General features: G+C 46.8%; 2 protein-coding genes and 2 non-coding genes across 31 annotated transcripts in view; all 4 read right to left on the reverse strand.

Moving 5' to 3' along the window:
• Positions 1–18,194, reverse strand: part of LOC129816583 (CLIP-associating protein 1-A-like) — a 124,012-nt gene extending 105,818 nt beyond the window's left edge. For 6 of the 28 annotated variants that reach the window (XM_055871239.1, XM_055871234.1, XM_055871245.1 and 3 more), the window contains exons 1-2: positions 17,666–18,190; positions 14,539–15,237 (exon numbers count right to left, since the gene is read on the reverse strand). In XM_055871239.1, coding sequence (XP_055727214.1) covers positions 14,539–14,733 — 195 coding nt within the window. In that variant the 5' untranslated portion in view covers positions 14,734–15,237; positions 17,666–18,190. Of the gene's footprint in view, positions 1–14,538; positions 15,238–17,665 lie in introns of all 28 variants that reach the window. The other 22 variants (XM_055871225.1, XM_055871227.1, XM_055871233.1 and 19 more) reach the window with 8 other exon arrangements.
• A 201-nt stretch (positions 18,195–18,395) lies between these two features.
• On the reverse strand, positions 18,396–21,973 carry nifk (nucleolar protein interacting with the FHA domain of MKI67). Its single transcript, XM_055871256.1, has 6 exons — positions 21,747–21,973; positions 21,288–21,416; positions 20,175–20,283; positions 19,799–20,010; positions 19,587–19,649; positions 18,396–19,170 (listed from the first exon to the last, which is right to left on the reverse strand). Exons 1-6 carry the CDS (start codon positions 21,864–21,866, stop codon positions 18,913–18,915), a joined length of 891 nt encoding a protein of 296 aa, XP_055727231.1. The 5' UTR covers positions 21,867–21,973; the 3' UTR covers positions 18,396–18,912.
• LOC129817075 (small nucleolar RNA ACA64) lies at positions 19,367–19,494 on the reverse strand. The gene has a single exon (XR_008753662.1). It is a non-coding gene; the product is annotated as a small nucleolar RNA ACA64 (small nucleolar RNA).
• Positions 21,016–21,143, reverse strand: LOC129817074 (small nucleolar RNA ACA64). Its single transcript, XR_008753661.1, has one exon. It is a non-coding gene; the product is annotated as a small nucleolar RNA ACA64 (small nucleolar RNA).
• Positions 21,974–22,313: the final 340 nt, after the last annotated feature.

Below are 22,313 nucleotides of genomic sequence, written 5' to 3' on the forward strand. Positions count from 1 at the left end.
GATGCCGCCTGAAACACCGCTACCACCTCCACTAAACACTGCTGCACAGCCGCACCTCCACTAACACTGCTGCACCTCCACTAAACACTGCTGCACAGCCGCACCTCCACTAACACTGCTGCACCTCCACTAACACTGCTGCACCTCCACTAACACTGCTGCACCTCCACTAACACTGCTGCACCTCCACTAACACTGCTGCACCTCCACTAACACTGCTGCACCTCCACTAACACTGCTGCACCTCCACTAACACTGCTGCACCTCCACTAACACTGCTGCACCTCCACTAACACTGCTGCACCTCCACTAACACTGCTGCACCTCCACTGACACTGCTGCACCTCCACTAACACTGCTGCACAGCAGCACCTCCACTAACACTGCTGCACCTCCACTAACACCGCTGCACAGCAGCACCTCCACTAACACCGCTGCACAGCAGCACCTCCACTAACACCGCTGCACAGCAGCACCTCCACTAACACCGCTGCACAGCAGCACCTCCACTAACACTGCTGCACAGCAGCACCTCCACTAACACTGCTGCACAGCAGCACCTCCACTAACACCGCTGCACAGCAGCACCTCCACTAACACTGCTGCACAGCAGCACCTCCACCGCTGCACAGCAGCACCTCCACTAACACCGCTGCACAGCAGCACCTCCACTAACACCGCTGCACAGCAGCACCTCCACTAACACTGCTGCACAGCAGCACCTCCACTAACACTGCTGCACAGCAGCACCTCCACTAACACTGCTGCACAGCAGCACCTCCACTAACACTGCTGCATAGCAGCACCTCCACTAACACTGCTGCACAGCAGCACCTCCACTAACACCGCTGCACAGCAGCACCTCCACTAACACCGCTGCACAGCAGCACCTCCACTAACACCGCTGCACAACACATCTCCACTAACACTGCTGCACCTCCACTAACACTGCTGCACCTCCACTAACACTGCTGCACCTCCACTAACACTGCTGCACCTCCACTAACACTGCTGCACCTCCACTAACACTGCTGCACCTCCACTAACACTGCTGCACCTCCACTAACACTGCTGCACCTCCACTAACACTGCTGCACCTCCACTAACACTGCTGCACAGCACACCTCCACTAACACTGCTGCACCTCCACTAACACTGCTGCACCTCCACTAACACTGCTGCACCTCCACTAACACTGCTGCACAGCAGCACCTCCACTAACACCACTGCACAGCAGCACCTCCACTAACACTGCTGCACCTCCACTAACACTGCTGCACAGCAGCACCTCCACTAACACCACTGCACAGCAGCACCTCCACTAACGCTGCTGCACAGCAGCACCTCCACTAACGCTGCTGCACAGCAGCACCTCCACTAACACTGCTGCACCTCCACTAACACTGCTGCACAGCAGCACCTCCACTAACACCACTGCACAGCAGCACCTCCACTAACACTGCTGCACCTCCACTAACACCGCTGCACAGCAGCACCTCCACTAACACCACTGCACAGCAGCACCTCCACTAACACCACTGCACAGCAGCACCTCCACTAACACTGCTGCACCTCCACTAACACTGCTGCACCTCCACTAACACTGCTGCACCTCCACTAACACTGCTGCACCTCCACTAACACTGCTGCACCTCCACTAACACTGCTGCACCTCCACTAACACTGCCGCACAGCCGCACCTCCACTAACACTGCCGCACAGCCGCACCTCCACTAACACTGCCGCACAGCAGCACCTCCACTAACACCGCTGCACAGCAGCACCTCCACTAACACCGCTGCACAGCAGCACCTCCACTAACACTGCTGCACAGCAGCACCTCCACTAACACTGCTGCACCTCCACTAACACCGCCGCACAGCCGCACCTCCACTAACACCGCCGCACAGCAGCACCTCCACTAACACCGCCGCACAGCAGCACCTCCACTAACACCGCCGCACAGCAGCACCTCCACTAACACCGCTGCACCTCCACTAACACCGCTGCACCTCCACTAACACCGCTGCACCTCCACTAACACTGCCGCACAGCTGCACCTCCACTAACACTGCCGCACAGCAGCACCTCCACTAACACTGCCGCACAGCAGCACCTCCACTAACACAGCCGCACCGCCACTAGCGCCGCCGCACAGCCGCACCGCCACTAGCGCCGCCGCACAGCCGCACCGCCACTAGCGCCGCCGCACAGCCGCACCGCCACTAGCGCCGCCGCACAGCCGCACCGCCACTAGCGCCGCCGCACAGCCGCACCGCCACTAGCGCCGCCGCACAGCCGCACCGCCACTAGCGCCGCCGCACAGCCGCACCGCCACTAGCGCCGCCGCACAGCCGCACCGCCACTAGCGCCGCCGCACAGCCGCACCGCCACTAGCGCCGCCGCACAGCCGCACCGCCACTAGCGCCGCCGCACAGCCGCACCGCCACTAGCGCCGCCGCACAGCCGCACCGCCACTAGCGCCGCCGCACAGCCGCACCGCCACTAGCGCCGCCGCACAGCCGCACCGCCACTAGCGCCGCCGCACAGCCGCACCGCCACTAGCGCCGCCGCACAGCCGCACCGCCACTAGCGCCGCCGCACAGCCGCACCGCCACTAGCGCCGCCGCACAGCCGCACCGCCACTAGCGCCGCCGCACAGCCGCACCGCCACTAGCGCCGCCGCACAGCCGCACCGCCACTAGCGCCGCCGCACAGCCGCACCGCCACTAGCGCCGCCGCACAGCCGCACCGCCACTAGCGCCGCCGCACAGCCGCACCGCCACTAGCGCCGCCGCACAGCCGCACCGCCACTAGCGCCGCCGCACAGCCGCACCGCCACTAGCGCCGCCGCACAGCCGCACCGCCACTAGCGCCGCCGCACAGCCGCACCGCCACTAGCGCCGCCGCACAGCCGCACCGCCACTAGCGCCGCCGCACAGCCGCACCGCCACTAGCGCCGCCGCACAGCCGCACCGCCACTAGCGCCGCCGCACAGCCGCACCGCCACTAGCGCCGCCGCACAGCCGCACCGCCACTAGCGCCGCCGCACCGCCACTAGCGCCGCCGCACAGCCGCACCGCCACTAGCGCCGCCGCACAGCCGCACCGCCACTAGCGCCGCCGCACAGCCGCACCGCCACTAGCGCCGCCGCACAGCCGCACCGCCACTAGCGCCGCCGCACAGCCGCACCGCCACTAGCGCCGCCGCACAGCCGCACCGCCACTAGCGCCGCCGCACAGCCGCACCGCCACTAGCGCCGCCGCACAGCCGCACCGCCACTAACGCCGCCGCACAGCCGCACCGCCACTAACGCCGCCGCACAGCCGCACCGCCACTAACGCCGCCGCACAGCCGCACCGCCACTAACGCCGCCGCACAGCCGCACCGCCACTAACGCCGCCGCACAGCCGCACCGCCACTAACGCCGCCGCACAGCCGCACCGCCACTAACGCCGCCGCACAGCCGCACCGCCACTAACGCCGCCGCACAGCCGCACCGCCACTAACGCCGCCGCACAGCCGCACCGCCACTAACGCCGCCGCACAGCCGCACCGCCACTAACGCCGCCGCACAGCCGCACCGCCACTAACGCCGCCGCACAGCCGCACCGCCACTAACGCCGCCGCACAGCCGCACCGCCACTAACGCCGCCGCACAGCCGCACCGCCACTAACGCCGCCGCACAGCCGCACCGCCACTAACGCCGCCGCACAGCCGCACCGCCACTAACGCCGCCGCACAGCCGCACCGCCACTAACGCCGCCGCACAGCCGCACCGCCACTAGCGCCGCCGCACAGCCGCACCGCCACTAGCGCCGCCGCACAGCCGCACCGCCACTAGCGCCGCCGCACAGCCGCACCGCCACTAGCGCCGCCGCACAGCCGCACCGCCACTAGCGCCGCCGCACAGCCGCACCGCCACTAGCGCCGCCGCACAGCCGCACCGCCACTAACGCCGCCGCACAGCCGCACCGCCACTAACGCCGCCGCACAGCCGCACCGCCACTAACGCCGCCGCACAGCCGCACCGCCACTAACGCCGCCGCACAGCCGCACCTCCACTAACGCCGCCGCACAGCCGCACCTCCACTAACGCCGCCGCACAGCCGCACCTCCACTAACGCCGTTGCACAGCCGCACCTCCACTAACGCCGCCGCACAGCCGCACCTCCACTAACGCCGCCGCACAGCCGCACCTCCACTAACGCCGCCGCACAGCCGCACCTCCACTAACGCCGTTGCACAGCCGCACCTCCACTAACGCCGCTGCACAGCACACCAACAGGCCCGGAGGATAAAAGCACACTCACACATGATCATGGATGCAGACACACACAAACACGCTGCAGCAAGATCCTACTTTGATCAATAATTTCAGTTCAGAGAACAAGGACAATATGAAACTAAATATGATGCAGAAGGACAAAGAGGGTAATACACTGACTGCAATAGTGAGGCTAGCCTCAGACAGGATTAAGAGGAACCTCACAAGAGGAGATGGATGTGAATGGCAGTCTTCTGATAGAGCCTTGGCTTAGATCTAGGAAGTGACAGACAGACTGGCAGACAGTGTGTGCTTGCCCTCTGGAGGCACATGGAGGACAGGACCCTCCCCCTATTTTCTAGTCAAAACATAACAAGCACATGTTCTTGGATTAACTTTAACACAAGCTTGTGTTTGTCTTGGTTCTACAAGCACAAAGTCCTCCTAAGTGGGATGACAGGACCCCAGAGGGGTTTCAGAGCTGAACCTTAGTCCTGGCTGTCCCTGTACCTGTCCCACAGTGTGCTAGATGAATAACCCAAGAGTTTAGCCAACTTCAACAGTCACTCAGTCAGGTAGTCATCCAGTCAGTCAGGTAGTCATCCAGTCAGTCGGGTAGTCATCCAGTCAGTCGGGTAATCAGTCAGTCGGGTAATCAGTCAGTCGGGTAATCCGTCATCCAGTCAGTCGGGTAATCAGTCAGTCAGTCGGGTAATCAGTCAGTCGGGTAGTCAGTCAGTCGGGTAGTCAGTCAGTCGGGTAGTCAGTCAGTCGGGTAGTCATCCAGTCAGTCAGTCAGGTTTCCAAGAAGAAAATGCCTGGCTTGCTGCTGTACAGAGCGCATCATATTACAGTGTAAGCCACACATCGGTCTGTGTTGCTCTGTACAGTACATATCATACAAGGTCAAGTAAGACCTGGGCATTTTTAAAGGCTTAGAGGCCTACTGGACTTGTGCTGCTCCCATCACTCAAACCAGGGACATGTTCACCTCCTTGCCTCTCACCACCTCAAGCCATGCGGGACTGTGACCCACTGCAACAGAGCTAAACGAAGGAGCAGCTTTCCATGACAAATCACATGCCATCCATCATCACAAAAGAACACACCCAGAGGACAGACAATATGCACTTGAAGTCGGAAGTTTACATACACCTTAGCCAAATACATTTAAACTCAGTTTTTCACAATTCCTGACATGTAATCCTAGTAAGAATTCCCTGTCTTAGGTCAGTTAGGATCACCACTATTTTAAGAATGTGAAATGTCAGAATAATAGTAGAGAGAATTATTTATTTCAGCTTTTATTTCTTTCATCATATTCCCAGGGGGTCAGAAGTTTACATACACTCAATTAGTATTTGGTAGCATTGCCTTTAAATGGTTTAACTTGGGTCAAACGTTTCAGCTAGCCTTCCACAAGCTTCCCACAATAAGTTGGGTGAATTTTGGCCCATTCCTCCTGACAGAGCTGGTGTAACTGAGTCAGGTTTGTAGGCCTTCTTGCTCGCACCCGCTTTTTCAGTTCTGCCCACAAATTATCTATAGGATTGAGGTCAGGGCTTTGTGATGGCCACTCAAATACCTTGACTTTGTTGTCCTTAAGCCATTTTGCCACAACTTTGGAAGTATGCTTGGGGTCATTGTCCATTTGGAAGACCCATTTGCGACCAAGCTTTAACGTCCTGACTGATGTCTTGAGATGTTGCTTCAATATAGCCACATAATTTGAAATTGTGATAAAGTGAATAAGTGAAAAAGTCTGTAAATAATTGTTGGAAAAATTACTTGTCATGCACAAAGTAGATGTCATAACCGACTTGCCAAAACTATAGTTTGTTAACAATACATTTGTGAAGTGGTTGAAAAACGAGTTTTAAATGACACCAGCCTAAGTGTATGTAAACTTCCGACTTCAACTGTAAGTAGCAGAGCTGGGTTTAACATTAGCACTACAGAACATGCTGACTGAGGAAGTTGGTAGAATATAGAATATGGTTTGAAGCTGCATTGGACAAGCAGCAGTGCACAATTAGCAGAAAGTATTGAGGAACTAGTTGGTAGAACATATAGAATATGGTTTGAGGGTTTGTTGGACCAGTGCCAAGTGAAGAGTTTTCCCTAGGTCTGTATGATTTAGGAGGCCTCTTTGGAGTGACAGCTTAATGCTAATACACCTTTAAATGTAGCCACAGGGAACACCAGACTAAGTTAGGCTATTGGCTAATCCTTACTTTTACTGTGCATACTGTATATAATTTGTCACTACAGCAACATGGCAAAGTCTGGCAGTGCAATATATCAGCCAGTCACTATCATGGCTACATTGTCTTGTCCACTGTCCTCTTCTGGCCAATGGTCATCATCCTCCGAGGACAGAGAGACAGTGAGAATGACACACAGGACTAAACCAACCAGAGGACAGGAATACACCAGCCAGCAACTCTCTCTCAATTCAAGTTTCAATTCAATTTAAGGGCTTTGTTGGCATGGGAAACATATGTTTACATTGCCAAAGCAAGTGAAATAGATCATTAACAAAAGTGAAATAAAACCAAAAATGTTTACAGTAAACAATACAGTCACAAAGAAATATGAAGCAGCCATGTAAAGAATTACGCAACATTTCTTAAAATCAATGGTGGCCATTATTTGAGCTGTAGAGAAAGAAAATACACTGACTTCAGCATGGAATGTTGCCTATTCACATCTCATACAGTATGTTGCCTGACTACAATATTTTATCTTGATACGTTAATAAATACATGCTGTGTTAATTTTGTCATGTTCACCTGCCTACGTACTGAAGATCACAAGCCCATAATAAGTCAATACGTCTAACTGATAGCCACAAAGAAATGTTAGGTAGCTACCCACAAATAATTTACATCTATCTTGCATAATATTCGTTTTATGTCATTTTTGACTGTTAAACTATCTGGCTAGCTACATTATTACGATTCACATATAGCTAGCTGATATAAATGAAGTAAAACATTTGCTTTGTGTATATTTTGTTTTGTCTATTGTTGCCATTGTCCTGGCTGGAAAAACGTTCAGTGAATGAGGTGAAGCGTGAGGTAATACAGTAGGGGGAGAGCGAGTGCTTCTCAAATGTAAGGTTTTATGCGTTCTCCACACTCTCATTTTCACAAGAACGTACTCAAGAGAATGTCGTCGGAGAATGCACTCAGAGCATGAGCATGTGGAGCACGGAAGTATGCATATTGAGAAACACCCAGGATTATTGTCACAAATCGCACCATATTCCTTATATATTGCACTACTTTTGACCAGGGCCCATAGTCTTCCCATGCAGGCATTTCGGTATAGCTCAGTATCACAGCGCTCTATGCCTCGGTGTACACTGACTCACAGACAACACTTCAGCCCAAATCCCGAGAGAGACAGGCTTCCTGCTGAGGTGTTTCTGAACCAGACAGAGAGGGAGAAAGACTGGGACAGAGAAGGAGAGTGAGAGAGAAAGATAAGCAGGCTGAACCCTCCACTGAGGCATGGGGAGGCTATGAGAGGTATGGAGGCTGAGTGGAGACATTGAGGCAGTGTTGTCTGACTGATTTCTTCAAGCCTCATCAAACAGCTGATTCTGTGAGGTCATTGATTTGGTCAGAGAGACTGCTCAGCTCACCTGGTTTCCCTGGGCTGCAGTGTGCTATATTGTGTGAGTGGCAGATTGATGGCTGAGAGAAGTAACACAGACAGTAGCCCTATCCTGCATAGATTTATAAGGGGTCAAATGTGAGACAAGGGCTAGAGCACAGGTTTATTTTTTGCTGAGCTTGGGTATTTTTTTCCTGACCTATTGAATCTGCGTGAGGTCAGCTGCTGCTTTGGGTAACAAAGTCGATATAAACAGGGCTACAGGAGTTTGGTGTGGATTGGTAGAGGAGATTATTAGCGTGTTTTGATGGAGTGCAGCAGGGCAGAATATCCTTAGCAGGGTCAGTTGGTGATTGCTGAAGAAGACGTGATCCTTAGTTTGGATGCCTCAACTAAGTTCTCATGAAATACTGCAGCTCCAGACAAGCAGGAGAGCAGAGCCAGCACGCACTGTGCCAAATATAAACACGCTGTACCGCAAACAGGCCTATGTTCTGAAAGGCCACAGTGTAGAGACAACAGACACACACACAGTTGAATCTTGCTGAAGAAGCCTCAGAATTAGCTGTAATAATGACAGTGGAATACTATTCCCTGTTCCCTTTGATGAGTGATCTTTTTCAACAGCAGAGAGAGACACCTATATCACTAAACTATCATTAGGTCTACAGTTACATGGTAATTAGGGAAGTAACAACTCACCGGTAAACATTTGAATCAGGTACCAATACAAGCGTAAGATACAAGGACACCAAACCGATCCAAATGTAGCATGCATCGGTCAGAAAATAGATTCAAACGTTACGAAATCACCAGTTCAACTGATGCGTCCTCTCGTTCAGTGTCAAACTGCAGGTAACTGTGTTGACAGTCATTGACCTAGGCAATATCAGTAGCCTACGCAAACTGTGGACTGTGCCCAGCTTCACAAGCTGACCAACACGAGTTAGGCGGGCTGTTCCTGATCTTGCACATCTGCACGGCACCTTCAGCATATTTAAATGATAAAATGGCTTGCGTGAGATTAGGCTTAATTAGTTGAATGAAAACCTATGTCATTTGCTAGGTTATTGTTATCTGGACGGCCAGACAACCGTAAATCATTTTTTTAAAGCTAACTTGAAAATATTCTACACATTTGATCATGAGGCTATGAGAAAATGTTACAGTTTTCAGGCTAATTTCCTGCAGTTCTACACTTTTTGCCATGGGTCTGAGAGAAAAATGTGCTTTTTTATATCTCATCTCATGCTGTTGTTCACATTGTTCACGTTCCTGTATCGTATTGGAACCCATGTATCTAGATACAGTTGAAGTCGGAAGTCTACATACACTTAGGTTGGAGTCATTAAAACTAGTTTTTCAACCACTCCACAAATTTCTTGTTAACAAATTATAGTTTTAGCAAGTCGGTTAGGACATCTACTTTGTGCATGACACAAGTAATTTTTCCAACAATTGCTTACAGACAGATTATTTCACTTAATCACAACTCCAGTGGGTCAGAAGTTTACATACACTAAGTTGACTGTGCCTTTAAACAGCTTGGAAAATTGCAGAAAATGATCATATGGCTTTAGAAACTTCTGATAGGCTAATTGACATCATTTGAGTCAATTGGAGGTGTACCTGTGGATGTATTTCAAGGCCTACCTTCAAACTCAGTGCCTCTTTGCTTGACATCATGGGAAAATCAAAAAGAAATCAGCCAAGACCTCAAACAAAATTGTAGACCTCAACAAGTCTGGTTCATCCTTGAGAGCAATTTCCAAACGCCTGAAGGTACCACGTTCATCTGTACAAACAATAGTATGCAAGTATAAACACCATGGTACAACGCAGCCGTCATACCGCTCAGGAAGGAGACGCGTTCTGTCTCCTAGAGATGAACGTACTTTGGTGCGAAAAGTGCAAATCAATCCCAGAACAACAGCAAATGACTTTGTGAAGATGTTGCAGGAAACAGGTAGAGAAGTATCTATATCCACAGTAAAATGAGTCCTATATCGACATAACCTGAAAGGCCGCTCAAGAAGCCACTGCTCCAAAACCGCCATTAAAAAGCCAGACAATGGTTTGCAACTGCACATGGGGACAATGTCCTCTGGTCTGATGAAATAAAAATAGAAACTGTTTGGCCATAATGACCATCGTTATGTTGGGAGGAAAAAGGGGCAGGCTTGCAAGCCAAAGAACATCATCCCAACTGTAAAGCATGCGGGTGGCAGCATCATGTTGTGGGGGTGCTTTGCTGCAGGAGGGACTGGTGCACTTCACAAAATAGATGGCATCATGAGGTAGAAAAATGTTGCTTCAATATATCCACATCTCAAGACATCAGTCAGGAAGTTAAAGCTTGGTCGCAAATGGGTCTTCCAAATGGACAATGACCCCAAGCATACTTCCAAAGTTGTGGCAAAATGGCTTAAGGACAACAAAGTCAAGGTATTTGAGTGGCCATCACAAAGCCCTGACCTCAATCCTATAGAAAATGTGTGGGCAGAGCTGAAAAAGCGGGTGCGAGCAAGGAGGCCTACAAACCTGACTCAGTTACACCAGCTCTGTCAGGAGAAATGGGCCAAAATTCACCCAACTTATTGTGGGAAGCTTGTGGAAGGCTAGCCGAAACGTTTGACCCAAGTTAAACCATTTAAAGGCAATGCTACCAAATACTAATCGAGTGTATATAAACTTCTGACCCACTGGGAATGTGATGAAAGAAATAAAAAGCTGAAATAAATCACTCTCTACTATTATTCTAACATTTCACATTCTTAAAATAAAGTGGTGATCCTAACTGACCTAAGACAGGGAATTCTTACTAGGATTAAATGTCAGGAATAGTGAAAAACTGAGTTTAAATGGATTTGGCTAAGGTGTATGTAAACTTCCGACTTCAACTGTACGTATCATCTTGAAAGGGAAAGAAACAACATGAATGTGTAAGAGTTGAAGTGAGGCAAGGCTGCTGAGTCAATACAGACACACCCTTGTATGGAGGAGACTGCAGCAGAAAAACCATTGTAAGAAAGGAAATGTCAACTACTACCAAACTGATCACAGCTCTCCCTCGGTTGTTAGACTATATGTCCTCATTGCATATGTATTAATCATGATGAAGTCCACTGTGAGCTGAGGGGACAGACACGGTACTATGTTGTTATCCCTGACCCTGTCCTCCCTGTAAGTCTTAATGAGATGTAGCCCTTAATGAGTCTGCCAAATGAAGGATTAAATACTACTGTAATACTACAGTAATACTACTACAGTAATTCCACACACGTCACTCCATTACCAGCTTAGGTAGAGCATTGACAGTTACTGTTGGCAGGCCTATATGTAGAATAGTAGGAGAGATTCACTGTTGTTCCGTTGGGGAATGGGTATGCCTATAGGACCACTTGTTCATTCCATTACATATGATCTCTTGCCATTCAATGAAGACAATCCACAGACCTGTAGTGATGACGGAACCAGATATAGTCCTAGTTCTAGGTTTCAAGGAGGATCACAATCCACGAAGACCACAGTCAATGTGTTCAAAGTGAAAAGCTGTGGTCCCCTCCCCACACAAACACATTCACACACACACACACACTCTCTCTCTACCCAAATACTTTCCACATTACTCAGCCCATCAGCTGCAGTCTGCGTCTAGGCACACTCCGCTCCAAGGTCTAGGCACTGCCTGGCCTGCCATTCAGAGTCACAGCAGAGAATCATTACACTACCAGACAATGGAGACCGAGTCAAATTTTCCTGTCAATGGCCCAACTGCCCCATCTGACCTTTGACCCTGATTTAACCAGTGACCACCATGAAGCTTTTAGAGGCACACAGAAGCATACTACATTTTACAAAAACAATGATGTGGCGAAAAAGAGGAAGACTTTTGGAACCATAGCCCTTTGACCTGTGACGGAGCACTAGTGTCATCACTGAAGGATCCAGGTCAGAAGCCTATTGGTACAAACGAGATTGTGGAGAGTCTGGGCTGCAAGCAAAAAGTGAAGAGAACCATCTTCGGCCCTGTGGAGCCCCATCCCTGAATCCCTCTCACTCTGTCATCACATAACCCCTATGGAGCCCCTTCAGCTGAGCAGTAATCAGGCCAGCTCCAATCAAATCAAATCAAATTTGATTTGGCCAGCTCCAATTAGGCGTAAAGCCTCTCTCTCTCTGTCTGTCTCTCTAATTAGGGCTGTAATGGTGACCATATTACCGCCACACCGGCAGTCACAAGTTATGACCGCAGTCAAATTCCATGTGATGGGTGTAAGATAGCCCACCGGCTGACAAAGTGCCACAGCCCTAATGACCATCTTCCTAGCCGTGCCAGAAACAGCAGGCGAAGGGAAGAGCCTGGAGCGCTTAGCCTTAGTTTACCAGCTCAGAGGGCCTGAGCCCCGGGGCAAAGGCAACTAAACACAGGGACTGCAATGAGGGAAAACAGGGCCGACAAAAGTCTGAGACTCACTTTAAACTATGTAGGCCAGGAAAAGTATGGTTTTGTCTAGATAGATATCTCAAAAGGTAAAAGCATACAATAAGCTGCGTATCACAACAATAAATCACTTCGTAAACAATGGAAGAAAATATCCACACAGAAAGATGGGATAGAATAGAAGCACTGACGTATCGGACTACCGATGTCCTCACAATTGGGCTAGATACTGTAAGTCATAGGCCTGTATGCCCCAGGAAGAATTCCAAATGATTATCAATCTTTAATTTTTACATGAATATCTTAGCTATTTTTTTTATTTTTTATAAAACAATGAAGTTTATGTTAAGGTGTAATGTCAGTGTGAAAGCATTGCGCGGCCATTCTGTTCAGTGAAGTTCTTCTGCTTTTCTCAGGCACATTACATAGGCCACTTAATGCTCTATAAAACATGCTAAGTAAGGAGGAAAGAATTTGAACTGCTATCCCTGTAAAGATCTGCTTTGGAACGGATATCTTATGGGTCAGCTCAGCCCCATAATACAATGATGTTTTAATCAGGTTTGTCGATTCATGTCATTAAACTTCATGGGATACTTTGGAATTTTAGCAGTTCACTTTCCCAGAGTCAGATGAACTCATGGGTCCCATTTGTATGTCTCTGCATCTAGAATGAGGGAAGTTAGAGGTAGTTTTGAGATCCAATGCTAACTAGCGCTAGCGCAATGACTGGAAGTCTATGGCCTCTACTAGAATGCTAGCAGTTACCATATACTTCCGGTCATCGCGCTAACACTAGTTAGCAATTGCGCTAACGCTAGTTAGCAACTTCCTTCAAACTGCATGCAGAGACATAAAAATGGTACCCATGAGTTCACTGCCAAAATTCTGAAGTATCCCTTTAATGAGGGCGCCTATCGAAGATGCTTCCTCAAATCAGCATTAATGTCACTAACATTATGGTTCTCAGAGCACAATACATATTCATCACAAGTCCAACTATCTGGAGCTTAAAGACAACAAGCGTGTCATCCCCACAAAAAAATATGTTGAATTCGTATCTGAAAAGCGATTTGTTGTTTATGTTGTTTACTTACTGAATAACATGGATGACATCGAAAACTTCCTCTGACCTCTGAAAACCAACATGTTTGAATGCCAACACAAGATCAATGCCATTAGTTTACACTGTCTACCAACCCAACAACAGCCAGAGGACAAATCCCCAAAAGGATATTGGACAGTCTGGCCCCAGAGTAAAGCCTCCCTCTCCTCCTTGCTCTAGCTTTCCAATTCACAATCTTCATCTCTTGACAACACTATCCCCATTCACCACTCTCAATATATCTCCAGAGTGGCTTTGATATCTCCCTTTATGAATGATGCAAGATTTAAAGTTCTCAGTCACTGCGACGGATTTCCGTCATATGGATTGAAACATTTCAATTGAAAAGGACTGGAATTTCAAAATTATCCTTTTCCCCCCAAAAGCATAATGGTCATAACTTTTTTTAATCAAAGGGGAGGTTAACTTGGCCACGCGGACAATCGATCTGAGATCAACTTAAAGATGCACTATGCAGAAATCGCTCCACCATTTCCTGGTTGCTAAAATTCTAATAGTTTGCCTAACTTCACTTTTTGTGACAAAACAAGCAAGTATAATGAAGAGAATCATTGTACCATCTAAACCACTGTGAAATATATTTTCCTTAATCAAAAATATTGTATTTTAAGCTGTTTGAAGCTGTTGTACAAAACCGAAAGTAGAAGAAGCAAATACTCAATTTAAAACCCGGAAGCATAGAAATTTTGCACATAGAACAGCTCTTGCGCTTCTTAGACTTGCTTTCAATGAGAATGACAGCTCTATAACTCACATTTCTATTTCAATTTTGTGGGGTCACCCAAAAAGTTACATATTGCAGCTTTACATTTCAGTAATGGGATTTTTTTTTTTGCATTAACCCCTGATGACATGTAAGTCAAATAAAATAAAATGATATTGGCCACTTACACATATTTTGCAGATGTTATCGCGGGTGTAACGAAATGCTTATGTTCCTAGCTCCAACAGTACAAAACAATACACACAAATCAAAATGATAAATATAGAAATATTAGAACAAGTAGCTAACTACTCTTATGAAGCCCTTTATATATCTATGCCTCTCAGCTATCTAGCTGCATATTCACCCCTCTTACCTTGAAGTTGGAACAGTTGACCCAGGTGGTAGCGATGCTGTCCACCATCCTGTCCAGACCTGTCTGGTCTTGCTCTAGATCCTGGGACCTGTCCTTATCCAGGATGTAATCTATGAGCTCCTGTCCCACCTGCACCTTCCTCCCCAGGTCTTTCTGCACCACCTGGGCCAGACAGTACTCGATATTTACCTCCATGGTCTCGGCCACTCCCTCTTCGGTCCCACCACTAGCTCCCACTGATCCAGGCAGTGGAAGACCGAAAACAAATGGGTGTGACCCCCACCGGGCGTGTGTGCTCTGGAAAAAAAAGGCAACACAAGAGCAGGCTCCACACACTGGACGGCTGTAGCCTATTTATATCCCTTGGGCAGGCCGTGGGCTAGGCTGTGTGATGGGTGCGAGGAGCTAGCTAGAGGTCAGGCCGCGGGGATGGAGGGAGCCTGGGGAATGGCAGCTATGCACCATGTGTGTCTGGATGGCAGCTGGGGAGGGTTTTCTTCTCTTCTCTCGCTCTTTTTTTTCTTCTTTGTGTTGAAGTGAGTCTCAGCCAAGCTGTTAGTACCAGGCTGGGCAGAGATGATGGTTGTGAGAGCAGCAGTGGGTAAGGCTCATGAAGTGACAGTAACTGGAGAAGGAGAGCAGGGAAGGTTTGGAAGGGAAGAGCTTCATAGCTTAGTCGTCCCTAGTTCCCTGGAAGACCTGGGGTCATGAATAGAAAAAGGGAGGTCGTTAACACAATCCCACCCTCCTGTCTTCAAATTGTAAATGCTACACAGCCTGCCGCCATGGCAACTTGGGTCAATGTAGAGTTCACTTGAGCCCCCAAGCCCTGTGTGTTACTGGGCAATTCCACAATAAAGGACACAGACTCAGATTTTTCATTTTAAAATGTTTGCCAAAAGAGCTCCGCCCCCAAATAAGACCAGGTCCGCACCAGACCAAATCTGAACCAATCATAGACATCTATGTTTCACAAGTTTGTACATCACAGTAGAGTACAGTACAGCACAGTACATTACAGTACAGTGAAGTAGATATGTTCAGTACAGTACATTTCTGCACTTTAGTGTTCGCTACTCTGCTGTGCTGTACTGAACTACATTGTTCTCTACTGTACTGTACAAACGTGTGAAACATAGACATCTATGAGTGGTTCAGATTTGGTCTGGCCAAGGCGGTCCGACCAAATTTCAACTAGTTTTCCACGTCCATGGATGTCCGGTGCTCAGTAGGTGAGGATACTTAAATGGAAAGAGGGTAGGTGGTAGGTGTCATTAAGATCTGGGAGAGGTGACATTAACTGGAGAGAGAGAAGAAAGAGAGCGAGAGTGGCAGAGAAAGAGAGAGGGAGAGGGAGGGGTTTTCCAGACTGTTTTCACAGTCTTGCTTTGACCACCAGATGACAGAAAGAGAAAGAAAAGTTATGAGCTGAACATAACAGTATGCCAGTGGAAGGGGGGACACTAGCAGGTGACCCAACTGTGGTTTGTGACTACTATGATTTCCCATTGTAGCCAATTCAACTGCAGTAATTCCGTTACCAATTAGTTTTTTTTTTTCTAACAGAATTACAATGCACAAGTCAATGTTTCTTAAACTGACAGAAGGCAAATATTATTTAAAAAATTACTATAGAGAAGTGTTGATATTAGTTGACAGGGTCTTTACTTCAACATTACTGTGTGGTGATGTATTTCTAATACCTTTTAATACTTTTTCTGATAGAAAAGAGGTTTTAGACAACATCTATCTGTTTGACTAAAATTCTAAAAGGCACTCGCACATCTGAGCTATCTTTTTTTGCATGTGGATGTTAACAGTTGAATAAGATGAGAAAAAAGAAAGCCGCACACTACTCTTGATAGCATCACTGCTCTTGATTAAGCTTCACGTATATGACTAGAAAATAAAGCCTTTGTTTATTCCTAATTTTTAGGATGGAAAATGTATATTTACCTTTATTTATTTTTTAAATATTAAAAATACTCAGCTTTCATTTGACACCCAATTTGACATGCTCCTATGAACTGCAGATGTTGCTTCTCATGGGTCCTTTCACGTGGAAATGCCCTACTGCAATGTTGACACATCATATCAAATCGGCTTCGTTTGTATGATGTGTGTATGATGTGACCTGCCAGCAAGAAATGCATATTTATCCTCAGAAGTATGTCAAATTTGTCTGTGTCTGGGCAATACAACTGTAGTCAGAGTTCGGTCAGACATGCCGAACTGCTAAAGGGACAAACATTTACACTGTCAGAAAGTCTGGCATTACCCACAAACTAAGAACCACGAAATAGGCAATTTTATATGAAATATCTGTTAAATGTATGGGTGATATACCCTAGTCCCATGTCTCTGTGGTTTTGCTAACTTCTATGCTCGTTATCATGCCATGGGAGTCTTGGGACCATGCTATATCAACTCATTTCATGTAAACAACGGATTGTATTATCATGGTTCTCAGTTTGTGGGGACTGTCTGATTGCATGAATAGACAGAGCACACTCACAGAGGATTACTTAAACAAAGACTGTCAGACCCACAACCTAAGAAGTCATACAACACAAGCAAGACTTGTCACGCACCATTATTTTGTTATTTACACTGAAAACACAGAGAAGCAGAAACGATTAGCTGCCTACAATAAATAAACAGACACAATTATGACAAGCATCCGTGAGCTTGAATTATTGTACAAGTAACGTTAGCCTTGGACAGTTTTCTACTGTAGCTAACGTTAGCTAGCTTTTGTATCTGCTTGTGGCTGACAGCTAGCCAACAGCAGCAGGTATGTGCTTGCCAGTTATTGTTTAGTCAAGCGCTGTTTGGTTAAAAAAAACACTAATACCTATAAGAGACTGACAGTTAAATGGAAACACTTTCAAACCAACCGCATATTTTGACAACGATTGTAGCAACTACGGACCCGAGTCAAGCGTTACAGAACATACCCTGTAACGTTATTTGAACTAGCGCTAGCCCTTTTTCATTGATTAGCTAACATTAAATGTAAGACCACACATAGCTAGCTTACTGTTACCTAACGTTACTTCACACAACGTGATAATCTATTCTGAATGAAAGCATACATACATTTGAAAATGTGTGTCTTATTACTTACCATGCCATACTCAGAAAGAAAAATACAAATTTCTGAAGTCTTTGTAAATATTGTCGGGTTTTGATTATTGAGCAGCATCGAGGCACTTCAGTCTTCACCCGGAATACCGTTTGCTGGACAAGAATAGTATTGACGTGCGAACGCATCAAACTGGGGATGCGCTTGGAAATTAGCGAATGCACATTTCTGTTCACTACTTCTCTCCTAAATATATTTCCTTCGGCGGATTAAATTGCCCTTGATGTAGCTAATAGTTGCGTGAATGCAGCGTTTCTAAATTTGAAGAGAGTGCTACAGCAACTCAGTAGCTTATGTGAAGGGAGGCGCAATGGTGCAAGAGCCACCTAAGCGACTCATGTCCTGTTGCTCTGAACCTGTCAAGCTAGTAACGCCTTGATCAGACCAATAGTGTTTGCGCAAAAATAGTGCGTTTCATCTGGATGGGTGCAACAAAAGTTGTCACCTTCTGCTACAATTTTTGTCAAGCCGTCTACGCGTAGATTGACGTATACGTCAGAAATCCAACATATGCACCACAGAACGCACTGCAACACTTCCAAGACAGACGCAGCGTTCCATTGGAACTGTATGAACTTCTGCTGTACCACAATGCAAACTGTTGTTGTGACCGACGCATAAGCCACTAGTCTTCAGCGACATCTTCTGGCGTCTACAGATATTTTCACATAGACGACTGTAATTGCATTAGCAATGATGTGATATCCAAACCCAAAGTTAAGCTTTTATATGTATTACAGATCATGACCATTTATTCTGACAACCCAAATTACCAAAGCACATTGACAAATAAACGTAATCAAAAATTACTGCAGATGGATAAGATCCGCATGAGCCCATGTCACCATACACACGAAAAATAATAACTCACTATTTCTAGTCTGAATGGCTCCAGTCAAATGCAACACCAACAAACTACTGATAATGGTTATTTTCTCATAGTTTGCTAAATTTACAATTAGGTGTGCCTCATTTACGAGCCACCAAAGGCATAACAAGTAAATATGCTGCTTTGTCATTTCACCTTATGGTATAGCTGTAGGGCTTTAGGAGGCGCTATACAGGTTCGTAGGTTAACACTCAAATGCCAACAGCCATTTGCTCATTAGCCATTCTCCTCTGGGAAATTATATAGAGGACCAACCAACCACCATGTACAAATGTCTCTGCTTTACATGCAAGGCAATTATAACAAGTTATTGTCCTTCAACGTCAGTGTCGGCGTTCGTTCAATCAGCGCCTCCTTCCTTGACAATGGACTCCACATCACCCTCCGAAGGCTCTTCTCCCCCTTCTAGGAAGGAGGACTCCTCAGTCTCCTCCTCTGAGGAGCACTCGTCATCTGACTCTGCTCTTTCACGTTTGCCTCTGGACTTTTTGGGGGCTGGTGTATTCTTGATTACGATTTCACCGTCGCTGTCATCTTCGTTGATCTTCATGGACCTCCTCCTCTCCAGGACTGACGGGGTGCACACTGGAGTGACATCCTGAGGGGAAACAGATATCAACACAGAGGATGTTATACCCAGGTAATTTCAGAGCTATGGGTCTCTATGAGGTCAGCCTCTCTATTGATTTATCTCTCTGGGTGGGAACATGTTCACTGTGCATAATAACAAGTCAATGAGTGGGTATTATTCTTACTGAGTGCGAGAATCATTTACTTGTTAGATATTGTGATGTGATTGTGGGCACATGGGTTTAATCACACTGCTATACAGAGCAGGCAATAAGCTTAACGTACCACAATACTGTAGGCACTGTTATCTCACCCCAGACAACTGGTACACCTGAGGTAAGTTTCAGAATGTGCCAAAAAGCATAGCTATATACAACAAAAAAGCATTCTGTAGGTCAAAGTAGTCATTCAAAAACGTGTTATTTTCTGATGAATTGTCCTTACCTCACTACACGTGGACGCATTCACAGTGTCATCTAACCTTTTCTTCTGTGGCACTTGGGAAGCCTTCAAGGGTTTACAATAGATTAGGATACAAGTCAATAATGCAGGTTCAAATTCAATACATTCAAATGTTGTTTTTTTGTATTGAATTTTAACTTTAATTTCACACAAGGAAACATCTATTGAACCGATGAGTCAAATGCAAAACGTACAAATCCTGGGAAGTCATAGTCGATTCCCTTCTCTGCCAGCCTCTTGCGGAGCTTGGACTCTTTGCGCAGTAGCCTCCCAGTCATCTCCGTGACCTCCTCTGGTGTGTGTCTCTTGTTGTAGCGAGCCACAGCAGGCTGCCTGGGCTTCTTAAACTCTCTCTGTGATCCCACAAACAGCTTCTCATGCACTTTCTCAGCGGGGACAAGGTGACCTGTGGAACAGAATACAACTTTATTAGTGCATCTGTCTTCTCTCCTCCCACAAAATACACAAACTACAAGACATCAAGAGCAAGGGGCAAACGTTAGAACTGAACGAATGACTCTGGGTTTAAATTAGGAGCGAAAAGGCAGCGTATTTCTTCAGATAACTTACATTTGATCAATCTCTCGCCCATCAGGTAGTTGTTCATGGTCTCAGCAACGATCTTGGCAACATCGTCGCAGTCGAACTCCACAAATGCATAACCTTTGCTCCCACCTGTCTGAGAGGAGAAAGGTCAAATGTTTTCACTGGATCCCCCTCAATCTAGCTCTCGAAACCCCCTCTTATCCATGGGGTTTTCTGCAGTTCGATAAAGCCACCGTTGGCTGCGTGTGAACGACAATTCTGAAGCTGTGTTTAAACTTCTAGAAATGACAATCATTGCTTGCGGTTTTCAAAACATGTGACCCTCATCTTTCATATCAGCGAGAAAAAAAGTTTATAAAAATATATGCTTACTGTGGCAGTTTTGGACTGCTAGATCCATATGCTGTGTGCGCCTCCAGTTGACAAACCACACATCCTCCCCAGTCATGCACATGCTAGATAGCTAATTGACACTGGTGGCCGCATGTCTTCCGTAAACAACATGGCGACATGGTTGTGTGGGAAAACTAACCCGTAACCCGTAAGTTAACCTGCTGTTTTTAGACAATTATTTCTGGGTGATATGAAAGTTGTTCTTTATGTTTATAAAAACCGTAACCACAACAAATGCGTAATAAAGTTTAGAACGCGCATCAGGGCTCTCTGGCCATAAGATACTATCGTCAGTAGGCGCTAAAGGTAGTTAGCGTCCATGAACGGGTTACCCTCAACCTGATGTCTATCATATCATGTATTATTTAGGTTTTAACATAACATCAATTCTATACATGTTCACTTGCAATTAATGATATATAGTTATGTATGAGTGGAATGGATTTTTTCCATGAGTGGTTGTACAGTAAGTTAGTGTGGGCACATGGGTTTAATCACACTGCTATACAGAGCAGGCAATAAGCTTAACGTACCACAATACTGTAGGCACTGTTATCTCACCCCAGGCAACTGGTACACCTGAGGTAATTTTCAGACGGTGCCATAAACCTGTGATGAATCAAGTGATATGCATACGAAAGTATGTTTGTCAAGACAAACATGTAATTTCTATTTTGACAAGTAAGTAGGCTGGAAATATCCACCATATTATTCATAAGAGCAGCGATCAGATTTCGACGATACCTTTTTACTCCTGGCCAGTCGTAACCTGACGACTTTTCCAAACTGTTCAAAGTAGGATTTGAGCTGAGGTTCGAACAAGCCAGTGGGAAGGTGACCAACATAAATCACCCCTGGACTTATTTGGTGTCCCTGTAGAAAAATGGGTAAAATGTGTCAAAGCATAATCCAAAATTTACTAAGAACATCAATACTCTGTCCAAGTTTGATAGCTAACCATAGCTAGTTAGCCAGCAAGTTAATCAAAAAAACTATTTAGCAAGTTAATGTGACTAGCAGCACATCCCTTGATGAAACAATCTAAGAAAACAAATGGTTGATTGAACTAACAAGTAAAACATTTTTAAATAAACGAGAATTATGCTTTAATTGTAGCAGTCTAGCTAGATTGTAAATTCCACATGTGGATTGTAGTTAGCTTTTAGGCCACTGGCATTGTCGCATGCGTTTGGGAAAACTAACCTTGTTGGGTCGCTTCTTCACCTCCTGGACTTTCTTCTTGAATTCAGCCTCCTCTTTAGGGTTCAAAGCCAGTAAAGCTTTAGTCGGCTTAGTGGCCGCCGGTGCCTTTGTTTCTGTCATGACACTTATTTTATTATTTTAACAGAAGTAAAACTATTCGCGAGAGAGAAAACACGACGTTCCGATCCCAAATGACCACGTTTTCTTCTCTTCCGCCCAGTAACCCACGTGACTAAACTCAACGACGAGTTAGTTGAGTCAACTACAGTTGTCCTTATTTCTAAACAGCGTCATCTATGGGCCGGAGGGATAACAAAGCATCTCTTGCTTTCTACTTAAGTGGGAATATTTTAAATTACTATTTCAGTAGTTTTTTCTATATCTGTACTTTACTTTACTACATTACTGAAGAAAATATTGTACTTTTTACTCCATATATATTCCTTGACACCCAAAAATACTCTTTACATTTTGAATGCTTAACACGAAAATAGTTCAATTCAAGCACTTATCAACCCGAACGTCCCTGGTCATGCCTACTGCCTCTGATCTGGCGGACTCACTAAA

Source organism: Salvelinus fontinalis, chromosome 19 (assembly GCF_029448725.1).
Source record: "Salvelinus fontinalis isolate EN_2023a chromosome 19, ASM2944872v1, whole genome shotgun sequence".
Lineage (NCBI taxonomy): Eukaryota > Metazoa > Chordata > Actinopteri > Salmoniformes > Salmonidae > Salvelinus > Salvelinus fontinalis.